Source organism: Mixophyes fleayi, chromosome 1, assembly GCF_038048845.1.
Source record: "Mixophyes fleayi isolate aMixFle1 chromosome 1, aMixFle1.hap1, whole genome shotgun sequence".
Lineage (NCBI taxonomy): Eukaryota > Metazoa > Chordata > Amphibia > Anura > Limnodynastidae > Mixophyes > Mixophyes fleayi.
The window spans coordinates 453993237-454012697 of NC_134402.1; the positions used below are offsets into that span (position 1 = coordinate 453993237).

Here is a 19461-nt window from a genome sequence, read left to right on the forward strand (position 1 = left end):
GATCACTGCACCTTTAGTACTGCACACACACACCCCCCCCCCCCGTCCACATCTGTAGACTTTGGCTGTGTCAGAAAACAAAAAGTAATATTTAAGTAATGAAATTGGGGATTTCCACATTAAACGGTCACCCATAGATGGAGCAAGTGGATCCTGTACATAATACACTAGTTTAGTTTGTAGACCACGTTATCTCCGCTATGTATTGATTTCCAGGATTGAATAACTGTTTGTAGAGATTAGGCCGTGTATCCGTATTGATTTGTGCCAGCTGATAGCTGTGAACTGTGTGGCCTTACGAGACAATAGGACAAGAATGAAAGTTTTCCCTTAATATCAACTAATTAAATCCAGAAACACAATAGAATTTCATGGTTCATAAGACGGGTGAAAAAAAAACCTAAAACACGAACTAAAATCTCATTTGAATCTGACCAATCCCCAAATGAAACCCAGTCCAGCGGGCACACGATGGGGTGAAAGAGGGATAAAAGGGGTCTGGCTCTGCCGCTGGTGGTGGTCCCAATACACCTGTAACAACGGTCATGTGACTGTAAGGTGCCACGGAATATGCTGGCGCTGTATAAATGTTGATGTGAGAAAAGTCCAGCGATGTCGCTATTCCCAATACAATCATGCCAGAGCCCGCCACCACATCTAAGGTCAGGCAAATAATTGGTATTGCCCCTTTCTCCTCTGAAACGTGTACACAACAATCCTACCTATCCACTCGTAAGTGTCCTTATATAAAGTGGTTCAGACCCACAAACCTGCCATTCTACCTCTACAGATCAATCCGATGTGCCAGCGCTTGTAATCTCAGGCTCTCCATATAAGGATTGTGATAAAGTGTGATAAAGACTCAGGGGGAATAAGAGGCTTCTCTCAGCCTAGAGCGCAACACTTGAATTGTTTGTACTAGTTGACCATTAACCCATATGTGTCTAGTTACAGCAATGAGCCCAATTATCTCTGAGTACAGGGGAAAGAAATTGCTAGTGGTAGAGGCAATTGTTATTTTCTGCACAAACATCGCAGTTAGGCTGGGTATACATTATACTGAACTTCTCCAATGTCCTATCCGTAACGATTTTAGGAACGATAAAAAAAAAAGAAAAAAAAAGAGAAAAAAAAAAAAAGAAAGGAAAAGGGGGTCCCGCTCAGCAGCCGATTCATGTGTACACACTATATACGTTTTACCTTCAGATCTGTGCACTTAATCGGTCATAACCATCGGTTGAAAAGATGGTGACTCTGCACCCTCCATAGAGATCTATGGACACTGCTGGTCCCGAGTGTGTACACACTGCATAGAGATCTATAGACACTGCTGGTCCCGAGTGTGTACACACTGCATAGAGATCTATGGACACTGCTGGTCCCGAGTGTGTACACACTGCATAGAGATCTATGGACACTGCTGGTCCCGAGTGTGTACACACTGCATAGAGATCTATGGACACTGCTGGTCCCGAGTGTGTACACACTGCATAGAGATCTATGGACACTGCTGGTCCCGAGTGTGTACACACTGCATAGAGATCTATGGACACTGCTGGTCCCGAGTGTGTACACACTGCAGGATTGGAACGACATCATTCAACTGATTTTTTTTAGTCCGGTTTAAAATTCCAATGGAACGATGCAATGAGTTTTGGAACGATAACCGTTCATTGCTGCAGAGTACACACTAATGCGATATCGGGCCGAACGGCTGTTTATTGTGCGATTGTCCCGATAACCATCTGACAACACTGTATTGTGTACCCAGCCTTAGACAAATTGTAAGAACAAGAAACATTTAACCTTCAGCGGTTATCTCCAGAATCTACTAAAGTCTCTACCTGAAGAACGTAACTGGTCACGTATGGATCTCATTCTCTAATCCCTGTAACAGCTCACAATGTTTCCTTTAGAATGTAAGCTCTTATGGGCAACATCCTCATCCCTATGTCTCCAGTCTATCCACTCTACCTACCCCGTTAAGTCCCCGTCACGACTTCTGATTAACAGTTTCCGTATGTTGGTCTTAACAACAACAACAACAACGGCTATTTACATTAGGAAAGACACCCAATTAATATATGTCCAGATGCATCAAACATCCTAAGGACATGGGAATAATTTTATCTTAAGAAAAAGGAGGAGGTTTTTACAGTAAGAGCATTATGGACACAATACATAGATACTGTAGATGTTTTCAGGAAGTGTCAGAATATTATTTTTCTAGAACATACAGATTTATAGCCACCTAGACCATGAATAGGGTGATCTTAATCCTCAGTGTAACCTGATTAATGTTTTTGTAGTCTTAAAGGAGTGTTCTCCCCTGTTGAGAAGAGGCTTCGGTGCGGAATAAACACAAGTTTATAAATGAATACAATTCAGATCCTTCACAATAGGGCGGCAGAAGGCTCCAAGGAACAGTCTAATTTATCATGTCACCTAATGCTTTCTAGGTCTCTCTATTATGCTGCGTGAATTGAATTTCTTTTTCAAACACAATATAGAATGTTGAGTTGAGATTGAAAAACCTCTCGACGGGGAATTATTCATCAAATATCACAGCTCAATACCTTACACTTAATAAAGCTCAGCAGCCAGCGCACAATACCAGAGAACATAAAGAATATTAGTCTGGGATACGTGACACTACTTGACTAAAACAAAACAAAGTGTTCCGTATGCAAGTTATAATGTTACAACGGGAACATGCAGAAAGTCTACAGAAATATCTCCGTGGGAGTCATCTATGGACATCTCGACTCCCCGAAATTTAATGCAAGGACTCTGCAGAGGCGAGATGAACAGCCCCGTTACACCAATTGGTTTACATTGATTTGGGTTAAGTACAGTTTCCTTAACCAGACCCATAAGAACCAAATCTCCCACCTCCTTAGGCAGAAGAGCGGACCATTGATAAAGCGCTGGGTGGGGTGAATAAACAACAAGGGGAGAAGATGGGGTGGACGTCAGCGTTTTACTAGTAGGGATCTGTTACAGTATCACAGTCGTAGTGGGTAGAGATCAGTTTTAAAGTGGAGTTAAGATTTAACAATGACCGACGACAATGTCCGTCAGACAAAGTCACCTGTTTACCTACAGTTACAATATACTAAACATAAAATAAACAATAAATACTGTGCACTAACCTAGGGACACAAGAGAAAGGGAATGGAAAAAATAGGCTACGAGAACTTTTGTACAAGACCTCCATTGTCACAGCGAGAGACCCCCCAAGTGAAACGCTCTAGCTTAATATTAACTATTACTGTGCTGAGACGTCAGATCTGTAGTTCATAGTATATAAAGCACAGGGAGGGGGAAAGGTGTCTATATATCATTCTCTTTTAATGCATCCAGTGACAGTGGCTATATAAGTGTAGACTGTCCATAAGAGACGTGATGAGAGGCAGAGAGAGGTTGTATCCAGCCCGGCACTGAGGCCTACAGCAAACACACAGATCCCGGATCCCTAACGTAAGAGGATTACACTTCTTCAAATGCAAAAGAAAGACGATTTTAACCATCTCTAAACGAGTGTTGTGGATTAGTAACCGAAACAAACAGGATATCATACAGAATATGCAAATATGTGCAAAACCAAATAAAAACAAAAAAAAACAATTAAGTACATGATAAAAATGAAATACCAGCATAATTACGGTGCATGAAATGATCATTGATCTGCATTGGGTAGTGAGATTCCACGTCTCACCTGCACTTTTTCCTCTAGATCTGTGATCCTTAATGTACCAGAATTGTCCCCCATCTACCGGAAATCAAACATGAAGATTTATCCACTACTCAGATTTTCATTAGTAGGTTTTTAATACAGCTTAAACAAGAGGATGGACAGCACTGTGCGGGGCTGGGATAGACTCTGACCTCCATAAAACACTACGTTCTAATAGCAAATCTCCAAGAAACCTTTGCTGGTCACATGAGAGTAGAAGCCGGTAATGATCACACTTATTTCACTTACCAGACTAAACATTAATTGAACCCTCTCCCCTCAACCAACCCCCACCCCTATGAAATTCAAAACTGGTATATAGAATTTGGGTAGCACCACAAGCAAAGCCCAAGACCAGTATCCACAATTTTGCTGGTCTGGCCTGCCCGATGTTTGGGGGCTACTGCGGTTTTAATTACATTTTTTAGCCTAGTTTTTATTCTCACCATCACTGGGGAACATTGTTAACTAACTCTATAATTATTTTTCTATTGTAACTGCCATTAGGGGGCGTACCTCCCACGCGATAGTAGATATCTCATCACTACCATACATTTGTAGAGGCGCCACAGAGCTCCATGGCAATAGACAGTCAGAATAACAAAGCACACAAAAAAATACAAGCGATATATAAAAACAAAATAAAGACAATATGAGGTTGGACAGATATGAGAGAGTGGAGAGGGACCTGCTCTCAAGAGCTTACAGTCTAGGACGATAGTGCAATGCAGAGAGAAAATGAGCTAGCGGGATTTAGAGTGGAGATGAGACTGTATCTGGTAGAACACCCACAGGGGGCAGTAATCGTGGGTGTAGGATAGGCTATAACACCCACAGGGGGGCAGTATTGGTGGGTGTAGGATAGGCTATAGTCAATAGATGGATTTTGAAAGATTGATGGTCCGGCCATGCAGGCTTAGGGTCCATAAGTCGGGAGCAGCCCAGGAGAAATCAGAGACAGAAGGGAGAGGAGGTGAAGCTCAGGTCAGAGGCAAATCTAGGGGGCATGGGGAGAGTATTTAGTGATGGAGTCAGAGATATATGAAGGGGGTGTTGGCGAGGGTTAGTAGCTTGAATTGCATTCAGGAGGTAATGGGAAGCCAGTGTAGGGATTTGCAGTGTGGTGCATCGTACATGGAGCAGTGAGAGAGGACCAAAAGTCTGTCCGCGGAATTTAGGACGAACTGAAGCAGGACAGACAGGTGAGGTTACCCGATAGCAGGAGGTTGTATTTATCAAGGTAGGAGATAATGGGAGAATGGACACAGGTTTTGGTAACTCCTGTTGTGAGAATAGGGTGTATTCTGGCAATTACAAAAGGAGGAATCAACCTCAGCTTTAAGTCTCTTTCCACAAGTGGCGGATCCAGGGGGGGCGATCGGGGCAATCGCCCCCCCCTAGCAGGGACTTGCTGCCGACGGCTGCACAGTATGTGCAGGTCCGTTTGGCAGTGACAGTGTGCTGCCCGGCTGCTATGATTGTGTTTTAAACACAAAGCCAGGCAGCACACTGTCACTGCCAAGCGGACCTGCACATACTGTGCAGCCGCCGGCAGGCTTTGATGTAAAAAGGGGGCGGGGCCTAAATTGCCCCTCCTAAATCGCCCGGGGTATAGCAATTTTCTAGATCCGCCCCTGCTTTCCACATTGCTGGCAGCTCTCAGAAGCTGTAACGCTGCAAGATATAACTGTTCTATGGGAATGCTCATTACATTCACTATACTGCAGAGACACACCTTAATGAACACACTTCTAACACCACAAGGACAAACTATACATATTTACCTATGCTTTCCATCAGCCCTGTGTGCAAGCCCTAGATGTCGCAGCACGGTGGCTCAGTGGTTAGCACTTCTCCCTCACAGCACCGGGGTCATGAGTTCAATTCCCGACCATGGCCTTATCTGTGTGGAGTTTGTATGTTCTCCCTGTGTTTGCATGGGTTTCCTCTGGGTGCTCCGGTTTCCTCCCACACTCCAAAAACATACTGGTAGGTAAACTGGCTGCTATTAAAATTGACCCCAGAGTGTGCATGTGTGCGAGTGTGAGTGCATGTTAGAGAATTTAGACTGTAAGCTCCAATGGGGCAGGGACTGATGCGAGTGAGTTTTCTGTACAGCGCTGCAAAATCAGTGGCGCTATGTAAATAAATGATGATGATTAAGTTGTAGATTCCTCTTTAGTAAATTAAGTATAGACAATCAGTGCAATAGTTCTAATGAAATCCTAACAATAATTCCCACTAAATTCAATTTATCCAAAATATTGCACAGCCTCTTACACTGGCCCTCTATTGGCTGTGATGTACAGATCTGTATGTATAAACACCATAAGCTACCCACTTTCTGCTTGACTCATTCATAATTGCATGAACTATGTACATTATTAGGTTTGAGGTACAAGAGAGCTTCCTAGTACTTAGAGGTGGGGGATTTATAATAAGTCTTCAGTAGTTGCCCTTCTGTTATCGGAAGTGCTAGGGGGTCGTGCGTCTACGCCTCCTTTAAGGAGTGAAGACAGCCTGTCAATACAAGACGTTTTAGCAGTTTGCTTCACAAGTCTTGTGGGAAAACCGTAGCTGAAATGCTATTTCCAGCCTCATGAATCGCACCACGCAGATAGGAGTCCCGTGATTGTACTGTAAGAAAACTTGGGGACGTCATCCACCAACCTGCTGAATAAATGTGAAACCCGCAGGGAAAATAGGTGACAAATAAAAACCGCTAGGTGCTGCCAGTTTTGGGGGAAGTCTGGATTATTTGTAAAGATGGGGACACCGAGCAGAAAGAGGGGGGGGGGGGGTGGGGGATCTGTAACTTACTGAGATAAGGAAGTTCCTCGGGCAGAAGAATGCATAAGATGTAGTGTTAAGGTAAGGATATAAAGGGCGCTGATATGGAGGACTAGGGGAAAGGATTTGTAAAAATAACCCAGATATTTCACAACCTCTCTGACAGCACCATCAAGAATATATTTTAAGTGAGGGACAACTGCTTCCAAGACGGATTAGCAAACAATTCTGATGTTTTACTGGCACGAGTGGTACGCCGGCATCTGCTGAATGGAAACGGCTCTAGTGAAACGCGCCACAAAACACGTGTTGATGAATGTTGGTTCCACAGATGACCTACTTAATCCAAACCAGCAATCGTCACTTGCTTGTTCCCTGGAACTGAAGGAGAAGGTTCTTGTCCATAACTCCAAAGACCCCCTCTAACCCCGATCAACACCTCTCTTCAAATAAAGGAGATCAAGATTTTTCCTTTTGTCCTGGATGGTAGAACTAGATTTAGTCAACTATAAAAACTCGACAGCAAATAAATGGGCTACACAAATCATTGCTCAGTAATCCACGATTAATAAACACACCTGATGGACACAGCGGGAATCTTCCACATTTTTTTAGCCAGAGAGAAGGACATTTTTAAAGAGGATTCGTATATGGGCTCAAAAGAAGAGTGAGGCCACTCCAGAACGTACCAAATTTAGGTTCCATAGTGTTGCTCCAGTTTTTAGAATAGAAACCAAACTGAAAGCAGCTTTTAAGAATCTTACAAGTAAAATAATGTTCTGATCATTTTTTATCATAGAAGAATTAAAGCGGCCACGTGAAGATTCTGAATTCCTGGTCGCTGCAATATTAGATCTGGAAACGCTGACAGTATCCAAGGAGATATAGGAAAACTATATTCCTTGTGGCCAATGTGGTAACTCAGGGAGCAGTTAAACATCTTCTGATTCCTGTCCGACAGGTAGGTGAGGACTGACCCCTGGCTGTGGGGTCAAGGAGATTGTATGAAATATATTAGCAGGATTACATAGGCAGAAATAGAACAGATTTTTAATGCACATTTGGGGCTTTGTTTTGTTTTTCCAAACACAGAAGTTCTGTTTATTTTATCCAAATATCCTGGCCCAGAACTATCTGCTGTAGCCTGGACCGCCAGTAAGAACCAAATGACATTGACACCGATTGTTACCTGAACTGGTTGTGGGGAACAAGGAGACAAGAGCTTTTGATTTCTCTGTTTTTATGACATTTCTCCCCCTGGTTACTGGAATCCTAAGAACAGCTGAGAGAAGAAGGTGTCCGTGGACACTGTATAATAAATGTTTCAATGGCAGAAGATTTTCATCTTCACATTATTGAAAGATACATAAAAAGTCTGAGAACCACAAAGGACAACATTTGGACAGCCCTGTTGTAGAATTAATTCTGTAGAAGATTTACACTTGAATTAAGCAGATGATACAGTATTATTTTACAGAAACACGTCTATGGATAAGAAACATTTCTCCACGGTCATGAGTCCAGGAAAGTGTTCTGTAACCTGTGCTACGCGGAGAACAGTGGTTGGAAAACCCACCCTGAATGTGACAAGCAGGTTTACAAACTCCTTACAAGCACATGAACACTAGTAGATAACAGGGAGCAAAGAGACAACCTGTGTAAGGACCGTAATTCATGCAGAGGATCCACAGACTCTTAATTCTACAAAACGTAGCGAAGAGGAGCCAAGACCAAAAGGCTAAAATCATTCAGCCAGTTCCAGCCTCAACTTCAAGCATTGTAAAGAGATGACACGTACTGGCCAAACACTCGGTTCCACAAGCCAAATGTTCAGGTTCAAAAGGACAAATTACCTTCCCTATAGCTCAGCAATCTCAGGGTACCTGGAGGAAGGTGAATAGGTGAACCACACACACACACACTATTCTTCTGGTAATGAAACTGACACTGGTGGGTTCTCTGCAGTTATCAGACCATTGTGCAGGCAATTACATACACTATGATCTCCCTCCACAAGTCAGATACCCATTGATTACTATGGCATGCGAGGCATAGGATCTATACAACCACAGGCCCACGCCTATTCTTGTCACATTTATGAGTAGTGAAGGATGCATACATAATGTAACAACATGTGTATACTAGAGTATTGCCTTCCTGCCCTCCAGCTTTAACATGACAGCCCATATGATGACTATACATCTTATTCAAAACATGCAGTGTGTTATTGTACATAAAAGATAGGCTTTACAGGCCTCAACTTCAGTTATACCACATAACATATATGACATGCTACCATGAGTGATCCGATTAGTGTATATATTCATCTCAATGGGCCCTTCATTTCAGTGGGTCTCACAAACTGAAAAATCCATTGATACAAATGGACAATTGAAATGAATGTTAAAGCTACTAAATAAATTTAGGGGGGGGGGGGGGTTTACATGTAACGCTCAATGCCTTTAAAATAAATTTGCTCAATTTAAAGATAAAATTACTACAGAGATAATAATAAAAAGCTTAGTCAATGAACTCCCAATCTAAACATAGCAAATTTGATGAAGAAATTAAATAAAAATGATAGTAATCTATTATTTCCCCTTCACTAAAGGGGTCCCATATAGAACAAAAATCTCAAAAGATAAAACATAGCATGTCAGTTATGCTTGCTGTGACATCTGGCTATGTGCATGAATCAGGTGACCTGCAGACTGTACAGAGCATCTGTTTCCTAGGAGGCTGCAAGCGAATCACACAAGCTCTGGCTATCCAGAGGTGCACCCCACCCCCAAATAGCAAGCTCAGCTTTCTGTAAAGAGGAAAAAATAGGCCGCATGAAAGACTTAGATAGATTTAGTTAAGTATAAACACATCTGCAAGTCCAACCAAGTCACTGTGAGGAGCACTGCAAAGCAATTTTAATGATACAGGGAATATAAGAGGAAGTGTAAGGAAAGGCCAGGGTCATTTTTAAGTGTACTTTAGTATATTTTAGGCACGGTGCTCCAAATTACAATGGGTTTGTGTAATTTTTAATAAATCAATAGGATTGTATATTTAATCAACAGTTCATAAAATTTTACTATGGCGCTATATTTGTCTTTAATAAGAGAAGAAAACACAACAACTAAGTTTCCTATACTGAACAAAATACTAGCTACTTTGAATGTTAGAGTCTCAAGTGAAACCTAATCTATATGTATAAATTAGATGTGCACATATTTAGCAAAAACACGGCCTTTTGTTGTATTCACAAGTTTCATAGGTACACATAGTAATAAAATAGGTTTCTACACACAAAGAGAACCAGGCCCGATTAACATTTTTGAGACAGACTGGAATCTCTGTTCAATATCCTAATAATAAGTATTAAGTGAAAGGTTTAGAGTCTTGGAAAATGTCACTATCATACCTGTTGTTAAATCCTTATTAAAATAAGACTAAATATGACTTCACTAATTGTAATATTTCTATTTAAGATTTACCTGTGATTAATTGACCAAACAGCCAGATGTCAACATTGCCTGAGGGACCAAAACAGACTACATTTCATTTGCCCAGAGCGACAGAACTTGTTGCCATAATTATCTTCTTTTTGGAACTTTGTATGAACTCTGTAATTACTTATCTATATGTGTGGACTGATCTCATTGTTGAAATAGTATAAAATTTCAGTCTAACTGTGGTAGAAGTTTTCATTTATTGGAATCTCAAGCTGACGTTGGCTGCGCTGCGTAATTCCATTTTAAACTAATGTTTTATTAATAAATGTACTTATTTTCCCTTTAAGCAACTGCATAGGATGGTCAATTCTTTTCACTTTATTATCTGGAATACTTGGGACATTGAGGTTTTCCAGAGAAGTGGTTTTAGTGCAATTACCAGCCTGTTATTTAGCCAAGTAGTATTCAGTCTTTGGACAAAAAAAAAAAAAGCATAATTATTGAGCCTGCAGGATCCTCGAGGGCTCTTCTTACACCTGTCCTCAGTTAATGAACTCTCCGGCTGCTTATACCTGGAAACGGCTTTAAAAATCAGATGAATGGTTTCTTATAGACTTGTTATCACCATCCCAAAAGCGTTCTTCGGTATTAACGCGTGCAACCACAATCAATTATATTGGTAAAAGCGTAACAAATGAAAAGTTCATGACCGTTGTGTAAAAAACACATCGCTAGGTCTAAAGCATGCGTTCGCTCGTTGGGAAAATGAAAACTCCTACGAACCAAAACACATTCATCCGTTCACATCTATAGAAAGGACCCCATAAAAATAAAAAATAAAAAATAAAACACCAGTACATTTTTATGCATTTTAGCAAACCCACTCCAAGGATTGGTCCAGATCGGGCAGCGATCAGAAATGAACGAGAAAGATCAGCCCAGTGGCGTAGTGGTTAGCACTTCTGCCTCACAGCACTGGGGTCATGAGTTCAATTCCTGACCATGGCCTTATCTGTGTGGAGTTTGTATGTTCTCCTCGTGTTTGCGTGGGTTTACTCCGGGTGCTCCGGTTTCCTCCCACACTCCAAAAACATACTGGTAGGTTAATTGGCTACTAACAAATTGACCCTAGTTCTCTACCTCTGTCTGTGCGTGTGTTAGGGAGTTTAGACTGTAAGCTCCAATGGGGCAGGGACTGATGTGAGCGAGTACAGCACTGCGGAATTAGTGGCGCTATATAAATAACTTATGATAATGATGATGATCAATAATTAACAAGTTTCATGGCAGAAGGGCATCAAGATGGTGAGGGATGATTTGGACGCCGACCAATGCAATTCATTGCCGTTGCTGCGGGAGAGATTTGACTTCCCTACTATTAGCCTGTTCGCTGACCTCCAGGTAAGACACTATGTCGACTCCCTTCCTAAGCTCGATATAACTGGACCCCTCACTCCCCTGGAGTCTGTGTGTACAATCTCCTTTGCAAAGAGGAATGATCTCTATATTACATAATCGTCTCACCAACCTGACACCCCCATCTATGAACTCCGGTGGGAGGCTGACCTGGGCAGACCGCCAGATGGGCAACAATTAGAGAGAGGGTCTCAGTGTTGCTCTCCATCCTTTGCAAAGCATTAATAAGAGACTGCAGACACATAACTGGAAGGACCCTCAGAATGAGAGACTACAGAGTTATCACAAGTTACAGTACTTGGGCTGAGATAACGGAAATCAGTGTCAGTGAGGTCCTCAGCTGTACAATAACAGTGAGACTGAGCAGTCCCGAGACGCTAGAAGCTGCTTTTACCCTGACAAAGGCTGCAGCAAGAGACCAGACTGCAATACTGTGCAGAAAGTGCAATACCTGCACCAGGATCTGACTGTAACCCAACCTCTGACAAGTACAAAAGCTTCCCCGTTACATAACCAGCCACAATAAAGGGCACACAATGCAACAACCAAAAACTTCTTATCGAGGTGAAATACTGAATCACATCCAATATTATTTCCTACCGTAGGTTGTAAAGGATATTAAAGGTTAATGAGGACCTCATTGAACATATAACAGAACAAGAGCCTTTGCAGAGGTCAATATAGTGTGAAGAGACTTATAACTGTACCAACGAGCGGTAGGGGGTGAGGTATTAGATATATTACACGTTATACTATTAACACTGAAGTGATGGCAGAACTCAGAATTTATACACATTATTTACATTCATCGGCACCACCTGTATATTATATCCAATACACACATACTTTGTTCTCCAACAATTAAACAGCCAGCGGCTGTTTCTCATGTCTGAAGTAATTCACAGATAAAGAAAATTGCCGGCATGTTAACTATGCTGCAGTCACATATTTGGTAAAATTGTCACACTGCTGAGGGGAAGGGAACACACATTATGAAACTATCTTTAAACCTTGAAAAACACAATTCTGTGCCCTGAACAGACCGTAATGAAACTTGTCAGTATTCTGTGTGACATGTTCAGCGATCCCTCATGCCAATCCTGTGAGACTGGCATTCATTCCCGTCCTTAATACAGAATACCTGATCTACAAGAAGCTAGCACCCAAGGAGAGTCACAAAACCAAAAAGCAAGCACTCACCTCGAACACACAGAAGAGACATGGCCTCTGTGGGTGGGGATCACCCCGGGGGGCATGAGGCGAGTAGGGCGACTCTGTAGAAGGATTAATTAGGATTAGTAGCTAGGAATTACTGATGCCACCTGGGCATGGATGTGTGAGAGGGCAACTGGAGATTCACAAGGTAATACAAAGCATAGTGGAAGCAGAACACCAGGGGTGCAGACAGGAGATGGGGAGGAAAAGGAAACACCAAGGGGTGCATGATGTTGGCACAGATTAAATGGGTTACTAAATAAAGAATCGAAGCACAGAGGATGAGCGATGGAAGAAGAAATAAAGATGTAGGGCAAATGTAGGGGGGCGCAGGCAGATACAGAAGAGAAAACACTGGAACTTAAGGTGCTCAGCGAATGAAGACAGACATGCAGGAGGGGGTAGACGGGAGTTAGGGGGACCACCAGAACTTTTGAACAGAGAAAGCACTGGGACACAGGAGTGTAGACATTGTATACGAGGTGCTGGGACTAGGATCAGAGGAAGGACAGGGGGGGACATAAGAGATGCAAATTTGGGGATAAGAAGTGGGGACAAAGGAGAGACAAATATTGGGACAGGGGGCTTGGTGGGAGTAGATGGATAAGAGGGAATAGGGTGTATATTGGGGAGTGTGATTACAAGGCAGGGTGGAAGCAGGTGGATATTGGAAAGGGAGATTACACAGGGGATTGGCTTGGGGGAGAAGTATACAGGGAACAGGTGTAAAGGAGGGAGTAGATTACACAGGGGGCTGGGGGTGCATAGTCGGGAGGGAAAATTGGACAGGGGGAGTATACAGGGAAGAGGTGGATATTGGGGAGGTGGATATTGGGGAGGGGGGTTGGGTGGACAGATAGATACTGGGGAAGGGGCTGGGTGGGAGCTGACAGGGAACAGGTGTATACGGGGGAGGAGGATTACACAGGGGGTGAATATTGGGGAGAGGGCTTATACAGAGTACAGGAATATGAGGAAAGAGTTGTATATTGGGGAGGAGATTGAGGGGGTTACACAGGGGGCTGAGTAAATATTGGGGAGAGAGGTTACTCAGGGGGTGAATATTGGGGAGGGGGTTACACAGGGGGCTGGGTGAGTATTGGGGAGGGGGTTACACAGGGGGCTGGGTGAATATTGGGGAGGGGGTTACACAGGGGGCTGGGTGAGTATTGGGGAGGGGGTTACACAGGGGGCTGGGTGAATATTGGGGAGGGGGTTACACAGGGGGCTGGGTGAGTATTGGGGAGGGGATTACACAGGGGGCTGAGTAAATATTGGGGAGAGAGGTTACACAGGGGGTGAATATTGGGGAGGGGGTTACATAGGGGGCTGGGTGAATATTGGGGAGAGGGTTACACAGGGGGCTGTGAATATTGGGGAGGGGGTTCAGGGGGTTACACAGGGGTCTAGGTGAGTATTGGGGATGGGGTACACAGGGGGCTGGGTGAATATTGGGGAGGGAATTACACAGCTGGGTGAGTATTGGGGAGGGGGTACAGGAGTATGAGGGTAGAGGTGTATATTGGGGAGGGGGTTACACAGGGGGTGAGTATTGAGGAGGGGGTTACACAGTGGCTGTGTGAATATTGGGGAGGGGGTTCAGGGGGTTACACAGGGGTCTAGGTGAGTATTGGGGATGGGGTACACAGGGGGCTGGGTGAGTATTGGGGATGGGTTACACAGGGGGCTGGGTGAGTATTGGGGATGGGGTACACAGGGGGCTGGGTGACTACTGGGGAGGGAGCGGGGACTCGCCGAGAAGTCAGAGGAAGTTGTAGAAGAATCTCGCCCGTATCTCCTCGGCTCCGGGGTCCCCTCCTCTCCGCTCCCGGATCCCAGCCTCTCCGCTCCGGGAATGGTCCTGGCAGCAGGATCACACAGGACAGAGTGACTGTGTCCCCGCTCCTCCTACTCCGATCCACACAGCACACACCCCCCTCCTCCCTGCGTGGTTCAGCTCACCTACAGCAGCCCCAGGGGACGGCCCGACCCATCCCACAGAACCAGGAGGGGAGGACGGGCGGAGAGGAAACCTCACAGGTGACAGAGATGATTGACGTGAAGCTGGGATGTCAGCCAATAGGAGAGGCGAGGCGTGGCTATCTGGCAGGTGGGCGGGGCTTCTTAGTCTTATTATGTGAGGTGGTATAGTAGACGACTCACTCACTCTGGTTATGTTCCTGCGCGGGGCGGAGCACACCTGTCGGTAGTATAGCGGAGGGAGTGAGGCGCTCACCTGTGGGACTATTTTATAAAGGACATACGGGGTAACCTCACTGCCTTATACGTTGCAGCTTTAGTTTGTGTTTGCAATTTATATATAACGTGTAGATTATTTTAACTGCATGTAACAAACATGCTTTTCCTCAAAGTAAACTGCATATTTTAACTGGAATTATAATTATTAATACAGTAGTAGTAGTAACTGCGCTGGAAAGTGGGAGAGCAGCAGTGACTGCAAGTGCAAATGTCACATATTGGTGCAGAGGACCCTGTTCCTTAGAGCTTACAATCTAGTGGACTGGACTGGGGGTACAGTGTTAGAGCCTGTGACTCAGGGTGGAGTTTAGGACAGCAGGGTATCAGCAGGGTATCTGCAGGGTATCTGCAGCCATTGGGGGGATCAGTCAGGTGGTTGATGAGCAGCTGAGAACAGAGGGTTTTCCAGAGAAGATTGGAAGCTGGGAGAGAGTCTGGTCCTGCATGGTAGGGAATCCTAGGAGTAGGGAGCAGGACAGGATAAGTCCTGTAGACTGGAGTTAGAGGTGATAATGGGAGAGGGGAGGTGCAGGTCAGGGGAAGATGAGACTATTCAGAGATATCGGGGTATATTTACTAAACTGCGGGTTTGGAAAAGTGGAGATGTTGCCTATAGCAACTAATCAGATTCTAGCTGTCATTTTGTAGAATGCACTAAATAAATGAAAGCTAGAATCTGATTGGTTGTTATAGGCAACATCTCCACTTTTCCAAACCCGCAGTTTAGTAAATATACCCCTTGGCAAAGTAGAGTGTTTTTTCCACTGTGAGCAGGGGAGGAGGAGTTCTTGTCCGCCCAGAGGAGCATGAAGATAGGACATCGGCCGGAGCTTTGCACAGGTAAATAAGTGCGCTCCCAAGCCAGACTGTCATTTTTTTTTTACAGACAGATCAATGAGCAGAGAAGAATGAGGGGGAAATTATGGAAAATGAGGGATGAAAGAGGGAAATGGGGAGAGGCATGAGGCAAGGGGGAGTAAAGGCAGCATGGCACAGGGTGATAAAAGGGGGCCAGGAGAAGGGAGGGGGGGAGGCAAAAGCAGCATGGAGGGCGCAGTGTGATCATAAGGAGGCACAGCATGGTGATGAAGGGGCACAGTAATGTGTGTGTGATGGCACAGGGGGCTTGTTGCAATGTAGTGTGTGTGAGGTAGGTGATGGCTAATTAATGGGTGCTATTTTGTTTGCAGGGTGATCGTGGGGCAATTTAATTTTATAGTGGGGATTATTAATTTAAGATGGGGTGGTTTGGGGGCTATTAATTGAATGTGGGGCTGAGTTTGAGGAGCATGAGGTCTATTTATTAAATGTGAATATGAATTATTTAATGGCAGTGACAGTTGTGGGAAATAGGTTTATTTATTATATGTAAATGCGATTAATTTATTGCTGGAGCTGTCTGGAGGGAGAGAAATAGGTTTATTAAATGGGAATACTATTAATTTAATGTTGGGGCTGGAGGAAGGCCTAAGTATTAATTGTGGGTCCTATTGATTTAGCGCCGGGGCTGGTTGGAATTTTCTAAATGTAATCATTCATTTTTACAAATAGGGTCCTCAATATTCCAGGATCCAGACAAGCCGCAACTAAAGAAACCAGCAGCCACAATTGGTGACAAGAACAGGTAGGACAGTCTGTCAAATGTTCTGAGCCTAGTGGGACAATCCCGATTTTTGGTGACTATTCTGCCCAATCTAAGGGGCAGGTCAAGACTGTGTACTCTTTATATGCACACTGCATCCTCTATATACTACACTATGGTGCTAGCTGTCCTTCGTAGGCTGACCACTCCCCCTCTAGTGTCTGGTCCCGCCTCTATGATGGCTGGCCACATCCCCTCTGGTGGGCCCCTAGCTTTGCAGTCCCCCGGTGGGCACTTCATGCCCCAGTCCGACACTGGCCCATAGTGTTGAAATGAAGAAAGTGGTGGTGTTGCTAAGGGCTTGGTAGTTGAGGGTGAAAAATTTTAATTGAATTCTGGAAGGCATAGTGTAGGGATTTGCAAAGCGAAGCAGCAAGACAGGGAGATCACTGTTGCAGCCAGGGCCTGATCAACCACTAGGCTGACCAGGCTGCAGCCTGGGGCGCTGGGTCCCGGGGGGCACGGCGCTGCGGGTATTTATTTACTTTTTTCATTCTTTTTTTTTTTTCATTCATTTTTTTTTTGGGGTGGGGGAGGGGGGGTCGCCACGGGGGGTTCGCCGCACAGGGGGGGGGGGGGTTCGCCGCACAGGGGGGGGGTCAGCCGCACAGGGGGGGGGGTCACCGCGGGGGGGTGGAGGGCTCGACGATCAAAAGCATTGGTGGTCAGTGGTTAGCAACACACAGCCAATCGCCAGGCTGCCTGTTGCTGTGCAGCAGACAGGAAGCAGGACGTCTTCACTTCCTATCTGCTGATCTGAGGAGCGACGCTGGCACAACTATAGGTAAGTGAAGGGGGGAACTGCCCTGCATATCTATAGGGAGGGGGGAACTGCCCTGCATATCTATAGGAAGGGGGGGGGAACTGCCCTGCATATCTATAGGGAGGGGGGGAACTGCCCTGCATATCTATAGGGAGGGGGGGGGGAACTGCCCTGCATATCTATAGGGAGGGGGGGGGAACTGCCCTGCATATCTATAGGGAGGGGGGGGAACTGCCCTGCATATCTATAGGGGGGGGGAACTGCCCTGCATATCTATAGGGAGGGGGGGGAACTGCCCTGCATATCTATAGGAAGGGGGGGGGAACTGCCCTGCATATCTATAGGAAGGGGGGGGGACTGCCCTGCATATCTATAGGAAGGGGGGGGAACTGCTCTGCATATCTATAGGAAGGGGGGGGGAACTGCCTTGCATATCTATAGGAAGGGGGGGAACTGCCCTGCATATCTATAGGAAGGGGGGAACTGCCCTGCATATCTATAGGAACGGGGGGGGGGGGGGAACTGCCCTGCATATCTATAGGAAGGGGGGGGAACTACCCTGCATATCTATAGGGAGGGGGGGAAACTACACTGCATATCTATAGGGAGGGGGGGGAACTACCCTGCATATCTATAGGGTGGGGGGGGGCTACCCTGCATATCTATAGGGAGGGAGAGGGGGGACTGTCATGCATATGTATAGGGAGGGAGAGGGGGACTGTCATACAAATCTATAGGGTGGGAGGGGGGGGGGGCTGCCATGAAAATCTATAGGGAGGGGAGAGAGGTTGATATGTATGAAGGAGGGCAGAGGAGGGGGGCTGATATATGTGACTGGGGGAGTTTTGATGTGACGGGGGGGGGGATAGCTACAAAGTGGAGGTAAGGAAAATAGCTGCAAGGGGGATGGATGCAGGGTGGGAGGTAAAGAAAATGGCTACAGCAGGGGTTAAGGAAAATGGCTGCAGGGGGTATTTAAAAAATAGAGCAGCTTTGGGGGGCAGAATCTCATGATTGTGTGGTGGTCACATGGGTGGTCTCAGCAATCACCAGAATACTAAATATTAGTGAGATGGGGCTGGTAAAGGTTTGTATTTGATTGACAACAAATATTCACTATACTTTTAGCTGGCCATAATGGAGTGTTTTGTTTTAACTAAAGGGCCTAATCACTCAGGGTTTGCATTATAATACATTTTTGCATTTTCAAAACAGGACGCCAACTTTCCAGAAGCCAGCGAGAGGATAACAAAGTTGCAAGAGAGAAGAGCAAGAACAGGTAAGAGACAATGGCACAATCTGTCTAAATTTGAATGCTGGAGAATACACCTGAACAATCATATTCAGGAGTGTTCCTATACACCTATATATTCGGAGGAGGGGGGGGGGGGGGCGCTGCGGCCGTATTAGCCTAGGGCGGCCAGAACCCTTAATCAGGCCCTGGTTGCATCAGAATTTAGGATAGTTTGAAGTGGGGACAGACAGGAGGAAGAAGGTTGCAGTAGTCGGGATGAGAGAGTGAATTGGTTTTAGTTGCATCTTTAATAAGGAAGTGGTGTTTTCTATGATATTTTGTAGGTGCAGGAATTTGAATAAAACTGAAAGAGAGGAGTAAAGATGTTGGCAGTGGCAAGAATCAGACCTAAAAGGCAGATTTGAGAGAAATTGTGGTTTTATTGATCGTGCGGTAGAATTGGTGACTCTAGCAGGATCAGAAGATGTTGGGGTCCATTTCGGGCATGATGAGCTTCAGGTAACATTGGGACAGCCATGTGGAGATTGGGCACACAAGATAGAAAAGGGCAGAAGAGGTAATGGGAGAGAAAGATGGATTTGGGTGTAATCTGCATAGCGATGACACTGGAGGTCAAATAAGTGGATTTATTCACTAAGAGAATTATTATTTTTATTATTATTAATTTTTATTTATAGGGCACCACAAGGTGTCCGTGGCACCGTACAGGGACAGACGAATTACAATACAAGGTGAGACAGCACAGTACGGTAAACATTAAGCACAGTGACTCAATAAGCTCAATGCACAGCTAGAGAGGGCGGGGGAAGGGGGAGGGAGGATCCGCAAATGACGGGGCCCAAGTTGGAGGGCGCGGAAGACAGGGAGACCCCCAGAGGGGGGGAGGAGGGCTAAGTAGCTGGAGAGCAGAGTTAGAAGTGGTGGAAACAGGAGGACAGATGG

At 45.0% G+C, this 19461-nt stretch overlaps 1 protein-coding gene across 5 annotated transcripts in view; it reads right to left on the reverse strand.

Moving 5' to 3' along the window:
* UNC13B (unc-13 homolog B) overlaps positions 1 to 14525 on the reverse strand; it is a 211880-nt gene extending 197355 nt beyond the window's left edge. For 3 of the 5 annotated variants that reach the window (XM_075186722.1, XM_075186731.1, XM_075186711.1), the window contains exons 1-2: positions 14356 to 14525; positions 12586 to 12659 (exon numbers count right to left, since the gene is read on the reverse strand). In XM_075186722.1, coding sequence (XP_075042823.1) covers positions 12586 to 12607 — 22 coding nt within the window. In that variant the 5' untranslated portion in view covers positions 12608 to 12659; positions 14356 to 14525. The remainder of the gene's footprint in view (positions 1 to 12585; positions 12660 to 14355) is intronic. The other 2 variants (XM_075186733.1, XM_075186743.1) reach the window with 2 other exon arrangements.
* Positions 14526 to 19461: the final 4936 nt, after the last annotated feature.